Source organism: Trichechus manatus, unplaced genomic scaffold (assembly GCF_000243295.1).
Source record: "Trichechus manatus latirostris isolate Lorelei unplaced genomic scaffold, TriManLat1.0 scaffold00111, whole genome shotgun sequence".
Classification (NCBI taxonomy): Eukaryota; Metazoa; Chordata; class Mammalia; order Sirenia; family Trichechidae; genus Trichechus; species Trichechus manatus.
Genome location: NW_004444047.1, coordinates 6760749 through 6769001, shown reverse-complemented (window position 1 = coordinate 6769001; position 8253 = coordinate 6760749). Strand labels below are relative to the sequence as shown.

At 64.8% G+C, this 8253-nt stretch overlaps 1 protein-coding gene across 1 annotated transcript in view; it reads left to right on the top strand.

The window, feature by feature from the left end:
* Positions 1–4495, top strand: part of FGFRL1 (fibroblast growth factor receptor like 1) — a 16527-nt gene extending 12032 nt beyond the window's left edge. Inside the window, exons 3-7 of the mRNA XM_004383531.2 lie at positions 746–1018; positions 2489–2569; positions 2672–2956; positions 3411–3764; positions 3960–4495. Of these exons, the coding sequence (XP_004383588.1) occupies positions 746–1018; positions 2489–2569; positions 2672–2956; positions 3411–3764; positions 3960–4372 (1406 nt within the window). The 3' untranslated portion in view covers positions 4373–4495. The remainder of the gene's footprint in view (positions 1–745; positions 1019–2488; positions 2570–2671; positions 2957–3410; positions 3765–3959) is intronic.
* Positions 4496–8253: the final 3758 nt, after the last annotated feature.

The following is an 8253-nucleotide window of genomic DNA, read 5'->3' as shown; positions in this document are numbered from 1 at the left end:
GCGCTCGGCGAACGTGGGGCCTGGCGCAGAGTGGGCGCTCGGCGAACGTGGGGCCTGGCGCAGAGTGGGCGCTCGGCGAACGTGGGGCCTGGCGCGCAGTGGGCGCCTGATGAACGTGGAGCCTGGCACAGAGTGGGCGCTCGGCGAACGTGGGGCCTGGCGCGCGGTGGGCGCCTGATGAACGTGGAGCCTGGCACAGAGTGGGCGCTCGGCGAACGTGGGGCCTGGCGCGCGGTGGGCGCCTGATGAACGTGGGGCCTGGCGCGCGGTGGGCGCCTGATGAACGTGGGGCCTGGCGCGCTGTGGGCGCCTGATGAACGTGGGGCCTGGCGCGCAGTGGGTGCTTGGTGAATGTGTTGGTGCACAGCGGGCGGTCAGTGAACATGGGCCTGGTGCGCAGTGGGTGCTGGGTGAACGTGAGCCTGGTGTGCAGTGGGTGCTCGATAAATGTGGGCCTGGTACCCCTTGGGTACACAGCTAATGTGGGGTTGGTGCCCGGCGTAGGGATAAACACTAGCGTCTCTGCTCTGGGAAGAGGGGTCTGCCTTCATCGTCCGCTGTACATACAGGTTCTGTGCTGGAGACCAGGCAGGGACAGTCACCCCCTCTGTGGCTCCCACCACCTGCCCTGAGTTGTGGGTCCGCTGATACCTCGTGTACACTGTCTGATGCCCTCCTGGAAGGAGTGGAGCTGTGCCCCTCCGCATCCTGTCCCTGACTGAGCTCTCTACCTCCCGCCCCGCAGGCCCCCCGAGGATGGCAGACAAGGTGGTGTCACGACATGTGGCCCGGCTGGGCCGCACGGTGCGGCTGCAGTGCCCGGTGGAGGGAGACCCGCCGCCGCTGACCATGTGGACCAAAGATGGCCGCACAATCCACAGCGGCTGGAGCCGCTTCCGTGTCCTGCCGCAGGGGCTGAAGGTGAAGGAGGTGGAGCGAGAGGATGCGGGCACGTACGTGTGCAAGGCCACCAACGGCTTCGGCAGCCTCAGTGTCAACTACACACTCATTGTCATGGGTCAGTGTGACCACCCAGCTGGCTTGGGGCCCTTGGCCAGGTCAGAGGTTGTGGGTGGTGCTGGAGCTGACCAGGGGTGGGGTGTCTCAGGTAGGTGGGCATGGGGGCAGTGGCCTGGGGGCTGAGGCTTGGGTATCAGCTGCACCTGGGCAGTGGGACTTCAGGATCCGCTCACCTGGAGCAGGGCGGGCCTCGGCCCCACCCTGAGTCAACACGCCCTTCCGCAGAGCTGGTACGCCTTCCTGTGTCACTCCCCCGCCCCCGCACCCGCTTAGCCTTAGCTCTGCCCACCTGGGCCAGGGCAAGAGCTACCGCCCCCCACCCCACCCACTCAGCCTCAGCTCAGCCCACCAGGGACCAGGGCAAGAACTAGCCCCTCCCCCGCCCTCCTCTGGCCCCTCCCTCTCCTCAGTCTCCAGCTTGGTGGCCCCTCTACTCGCACCACCTCCCCCAGAGGTGCCTGCTGACCCCGGGATCCAGAGCCGGCCTGGGGGCAGCTGGAGTAGGTACGGGAGGTACCGGGGTGGTGGTCCGGCTGAGAGCCAGCCAGGCAGGCGGGGCCAGGCGGGGCGGCTTTGGCAGGGTGCGCCTCGGCGGCGGCTGGGACTTTGAGGCTCAGGTTTCGGAGTTCAGAGGGGCCGCCAGGCAGCGAATGGCCTTTCTGTTCTCCTCTGCCCCCGGAGCCTGGGCGCTGTACCGGACAGGTGTCACCAGGGACACGCCTGTCCTGCACTGATACCAGGGCTTTGTGCCCCTGCCTCCCCCCAGGCAGGCTGCTGTGTGTGGGGCCCCCAGGGAGGACCTTCCTCGAGCCACCCAGAGGTGGCCGCGCTGGGCCCATTTCGTAGAGACCCTGCCCAGCCCCACCCTAATCCCCCGAGCCAGGGGTGGGGACTGTGACAGCCTGGACTTGGACCTGGTTCCTCAGCACACCGGCCCCCCCGAGCACCGCCTGTGGTGGGCCTCCGCAGGCCTTTCCTGGGTTGTGGAATGGGAAGACCGTGGCTGAGGGGCTGCCCTCCACGGGCCTTTCAAAGGGGAAGATGACCGGGCGGCATTCGAACCATGTTAATTCACCACAGCCTCGGGCCCTTGATGTGGGCTAGGGTTACCGCAGCTGCCGGCCAGGCCCGGCCCCCTCCTGTCCCAGGCCCTGCAGACCCCCTGGAGCCGGGCTGGGAGGGGTGGGCCCACCCGCCTGTCCCCGCCTGTCCCTCCCCGAGCCTGTGGGGGTCACCTGCATCTGGGGAGAGGGCTGGACGGATGGCTCGTCCCCAGCCGTCTCTGGGATTCTGAGATGTGGGTGTGCCCTCGCGGCTTCCGGCTGGGCTCCTAGGGCTTCCCCAGCTGGGAGCAAGCCCGGGGCGGAGTGGGGCTGGGGTCTGCGAGGGGCTCCTAGGCCTCAGCTCTGCCGCTCATGGGGCTCCCCACTCATGCACCCCTCCCCGGTGGGTCTTCCCCTCTCTGCAGATGACAGCAGTGCAGGGAAGGAGGGCCCAGCGCCCGACAGCTCTGCCAGGGGCCAGGAGGACCCATCCAGCAAGCAGTGGGGTGAGCGGCACTGTCCATGCTCGGGACCGGGGGCGGGGGCAGTGAGCCCCGGGACGCCTCTCGGGCCTCTCCCCTCTGATCTCAATGCCTGACCCCCAGCAGCACGGCCCCGCTTCACTCAGCCCTCCAAGATGCGGCGCCGGGTGATCGCACGGCCCGTGGGCAGTTCCGTGCGGCTCAAGTGCGTGGCCAGTGGGCACCCAAGGCCAGACATCACGTGGATGAAGGACGACCAGGCCTTGACACGTGCAGAGGCCAGCGAGAGCAAGAAGAAGAAGTGGACGCTGAGCCTCAAGAACCTGCGGCCGGAGGACAGCGGCAAGTACACGTGCCGCGTGTCGAACCGGGCAGGTGCCATCAACGCCACCTACAAGGTGGACGTGATCCGTGAGTGCCATGGATGGGCGGGCGGGTACCACCAACGCCACCTATAAGGTGGGCGTGATCCGTGAGTGCTGTGGGCGGGTGGGCAGTTACCACCAACCTCACCTATAAGGTGGGCACGATCTGTGAGTGCTGTGGGCGGGTGGGCAGTTACCACCAACCTCACCTATAAGGTGGGCACGATCTGTGAGTGCTGTGGGCGGGTGGGCAGTTACCACCAACCTCACCTATAAGGTGGGCACGATCTGTGAGTGCTGTGGGCGGGTGGGCAGTTACCACCAACCACACCTATAAGGTGGGCACGATCTGTGAGTGCTGTGGGCGGGTGGCAGGTGGCACCAGTGCCACCTACAAGGTGGACATGATCTGTGTCATGCCCCCAGTACCAGTGCTGCGGGTGGGTAGGGCCTGGGGAGGGACTTCCACATGCTGCCCACATGCTGCCGTCCCTCTGCAGAGCGGACGCGCTCCAAGCCCGTGCTCACCGGCACGCACCCCGTGAACACGACAGTGGACTTTGGCGGCACGACCTCCTTCCAGTGCAAGGTGCGCAGTGACGTGAAGCCGGTGATCCAGTGGCTGAAGCGGGTAGAGTACGGTGCTGAGGGCCGCTACAACTCCACCATCGACGTGGGCGGCCAGAAATTCGTGGTGCTGCCCACAGGCGAGGTGTGGTCGCGACCTGACGGCTCCTACCTCAACAAGCTGCTCATCGCCCGCGCCCGCCAGGACGACGCCGGCATGTACATCTGCCTGGGCGCCAACACCATGGGCTATAGCTTCCGCAGCGCCTTCCTCACCGTGCTGCCAGGTGGGCCTTCCTGTCCCCCATGGGTGGGGGCTGCTTCCTCCCTGGGCCACGTGTGAGGAGATACCCCCGGCCTGGGCAGCACACAACCCTAGGGCCCTTCTGCACAGACCACACCATGGGCTGGACTCATGTGGATGGACACCCTTGGCCCTCATGTGACATGTCCCCCCATGCTTTCCTCTGTCCCTCCTGCAGACCCAAAGCCGCCGGGGCCACCTATGGCACCCTCGTCCTCGACCACTAGCCTGCCATGGCCCGTGGTCATCGGCATCCCGGCCGGCGCCGTCTTCATCCTGGGCACTGTGCTCCTGTGGCTCTGCCAAACCAAGAAGAAGCCGTGTACGCCCGCGCCCGCCCCGCCTGTGCCTGCGCATCGCCTGCCCGGGACAGCCCGCGACCGCGGAGGGGACAAGGACCTGCCTGCAGTGACGGCCCTGTGTGAAGATCATGGGCCCCCTGCAGCCCCCCAGCACCTGCTGGGCCCTGGCTCAGCCGCCGGCCCCAAGCTCTACCCCACACTTTACACGGACGTGCACACACACACGCACACACACTCGCACTCACACGCGGAGGGCAAAGTCCACCAGCACATCCATTACCAGTGCTAGGGCCGGTGGCGGCAGGTTCCATGGGGTAGCGGCCCCACCCAGCCCTCTGTGTGCCAGGGGGTGGGTGTGCGGGGGCCACGGGCAGACAGACAGGTGTGGAGGGACAGAGACACAGCGAGAGGGACCCACAGGCAAGGAGATGCCGGGTAGCACCCTAGGGTACCCCCCATAAGGCGTGTACACACCTGGTCACATGTTAGGACCCACACACCTGGACATACACACACACACACACACACACACACACACACACAGCAAGCATCTTCATGGAAGGCTAGGTTTTGTGACTTTGCAGTGCAGATGCAGTGATGGGCTACTTGATGAAGGAATCTCCCCACCCCTGGTCCCCAGGAGGCCGCAGTCACCCCCTAGCCTGGCAGGGGATCTGAGAAGCACCCTGGCTTTGCAAACCAAAAACCCTCCCAGCCCCTGCCCCGATGCCAACCCTCCTGCGTACCTGCCCAGCCTCAGCAGGCAGCTGGCTATTTTTGCCACCACCTGTCCTGGGTGTCCAGGAGTCCAGCAGGACCCTGGGCCAGGGGGGCAGTTGTAGTAGCCCCAGGCCCTGCCCTTGAGAGCCTGGAGCCCGGGCTGGGGGTGACTCCCCCACCCCTGCCAGCCTCCCACTGCCAGAGAGAAGGAGCCCCTTTGCTATTTATATTTAAAAAATGAAGATAATAATATTAATAATAATGAAAGGAGGGACTGCTGTAGGGATGGTGGGTGGCAGGGACCTGGGTCCCAAGAGCCTGTCTCTGCGGCTCAGTGTCCGCACCCCTTCGGGACTGGGCACGCACCATCCCACTGCCCAGGGCGGACCCAATCCTCTGTAATTTTATCTAGAGTTTAAGCTGAAGTCGCGTATATTTAATTTATTTTGTTAAACAAGAAAGAGTGCATCCTTTTCTTTGAAGCTGGTCTTTCTGCCGAGGATGCGGCCGTGCCTACGTGTGTCTGCGTGCATGTGTGCCCGTATATATGTGTGTGCCCACATTTGGTGTATGTGTCTGTGTGCCATATATGTGGACATACATGTGTGCATGTGTGTGCATACGTGTCTGTGGGTCAGTCTTGGTCTCCAGAACCATGATGGAGAGGAGGCCCTTCGCTGGGCCCGAGAGCCCCGAGGGACAGACCTGGGGGTCCCCAAGGCTGGTCTTCAGGACCTCCAAACAAGGAAGGCTCAGAGTTTTGGAGCTTCAGGCGTTTACAACGAGCAGCCACAACAGCCTGGGGCGTCGGGGTGTGGGGTCCCGGCTGGCCCTGAGTGCGGGAGCCCCACCCTGGTCCCATGCGTGTACCTCCCTGGCCAGGCGCCGAGAGCCTCCCTCCATACCTGGCGCGGCCCTGTGGCCCTCCACGCAGAAGCTGTGTTTCTTCTGGTTCCGGCCTCCGGCTCCTCCCTGGGTGCCCCGTGGGACTCTGGCCTCCCTCTGGCTCAGTGGCCCAGCACCACCCCCTGTGCCCCTTGTCCCGTGGTGGGGCTGTCCGCGGGTGTCAGACCCGCAGAGAGGGCCAGGCACCCATGTGGGCAGCCCACCTCCTGTGCATTGGCTGGGTTGCAAAGGGTGGAAAGTGCAGAGGCCCTTGGCCAGGCCTGGGGTTCGTTGTGAGCCGCTGGTGGCCCTGTCCCCACCCCGCCCTCCAGGCACCATCCAGGTGAGAGTGTTGTCCTCCCAGCGACCCCCGTGACTGGTGTGATGACCCATTCTACAGAGGGGAAACAGGCTCAGACTCTGTATTTCCCTACATGGTGGGGGGCCGCCTGCCCACCCTGGGGTCGTGGGGCCCCAAGACGGTACGATTCCGGGAGCCTCTTGAGAAAAAGCACCTGGATGACTCGGGCGGGTTTTCACAGCGCCTGGGCCGGGAGCCGCCGTGGCACCAGCACCTCAGAGGTTCTGGCTGGTGGGCTGTGGCCTCCCTCGGGCCCGGGCCCCTGCCTGGGGCCGGCAGAGGCTTTAAGAGGCTTTAAGAGTGAAGAGCTCTGGTGGTGCAGTGGCTAAGGGCTCGGCTGCTAACCAAAAGGTCAGCTGTTTGAACCCACCGGCCGCTTCGTGAGAGAGAAATGTGGCGTTCTGCTTCCGTAACAATTACAGCCTCGGAAACGCATAGGGGCAGTTCTGCTCTGTCCTACAGGGTCGTTATGAGTCGGAAAGCACCTCCTGGCCACGGGTTTGGTTTGGTTTTTTGGCCTGGAAGTGAAGTTGCCTGCCTGGCTCCGGCGGTGATCTGTGGCCTTTCAGAAGAGGCGTTGTTGTTGGGGGTGACCTGCTTGGGTCTTTTCTAACCCACGCCAACAGGTGGGGAAACCACCCTTCTCCCAGGGCTGGGGCCCCCTCCTCTCCTTGGTCCCCCTGAGGGCAGGCCTAGGTCCCCTTCTCCTCCTCTAATTCCCCAGACTGGGCCCCCAGTCCCTTCCTCCCTTCCCCCCCCCCAACCAGGACCCTCACCCAGCTCGGGACAGAGTCCCCCCATGCCCCCAAGATGTCCCCTGTTGGACGTGCTCAGCCCTGGGAGCCTGGGCCGGTATGGTGGCTCTCTGGGGGCCTGGCTGCCTCCTCTCACCCGCAGGGCCCGGGGGTGGGGCAGGAGTGGTCCTGCAAGAGCCGCAATGGGGTGGCCCTGACTCGTGGGCAGTGGGTGCACTTTAGGACAGGGCCAGCAGCCTCCGAGTGGCGGGGGCTGGCGAGGCTCCTGCCTGGGGTCGTCTGTGGGTGGGTGGGCCTGTGAGACACCGAGGCCCTGGGAGGCTGAAGGGGGCCAGCTGCTGTGACCCAGGGAGAGGAGCGGGGGCTCTAAGTACTCCACAGCTGGTGACCGAACAGATGTTGCCCAGACAGGACTGGCGGCTGCAGAACCGACGCCCAGATGAGTTTCAGTCTGGGGTGGAGGAAAGGCGGGTGGCAGGGAGACCACAGGTGGTGAGAAGACCATGGACTGCAGGGGACCACGGGCGGCAGGGAGACCACGGACGGTGGGAAGACCATAGGCTGTGGGGAGACCTTGAGTGACGAGAAGATCATGGGTGGCAGGGGGACCACAGGTAAAGGGGAGACCACGGGTGGTGGAGAGACCACGGATGGTAGGGAGACCACAGATGGGGGGGGAGACCTTGGTGGCAGAGAGACCACAGGTGGTGGGGAGACCACAAGTGATGGGGAGACCATGGATGGTAGGGAGACCACAGGTTGGGGAGAGACCGGGACGGTGGGAAGACCTCAGGCATCGAGGAGACCATGGGCATGGGGGAGACTGCGGGCATGTTGCCAGCCCTTAGTGCCAGCACTCTGAAGCCGGGCTGTCTCTGCAGTGGGGAGTCTGGAGGGTTAATGACCGGCTGGCCTGTGATGGGGGCTCTCCTGCCCACTGACCCACCGCTCTGTGAGAGGTCAGACACCCCCCCTTCCCCAGAGCCTCCTCTGCTTGGGCCCCAGGGTCCACTGGGCCAGGCCGGAGAGGGAGGTGGGTGGCGGGGTGGAGGCAAAGCAAGCTCCCTCCTGAGCTGTCTGGGGTGGCAGAGCTGGGGCCTCGGGCACTGGGTTCTTAGTCCAGATGGGGTCCTGCGCTCCTCACTGCCCTGAGGACCCTTTCAGGGGTCCTGAGCTGAGACGGTGGGTGATGAGTCCTACCTGGCCAGTGTCCGCAGTCTGGCATGTGCAGACTTCTGGTCACTCTGCAGACATGTTGGGGTGACCGCTCTGTGCTGGGCCTCAGGCTAGGCAGAGGGGCTCCGTGAGGACAAGACAGATAGTCCCGCCCTCACAGAGCTCCCCGGCCACCTCCAAAGTCCAAGCCTCTCAGGGTCTCTCACCTCCACCCTTAATCACCACGCCCCCGGAGCTCAGAGTCCCTCAGCCGAAAACCACCTTCCACCCACC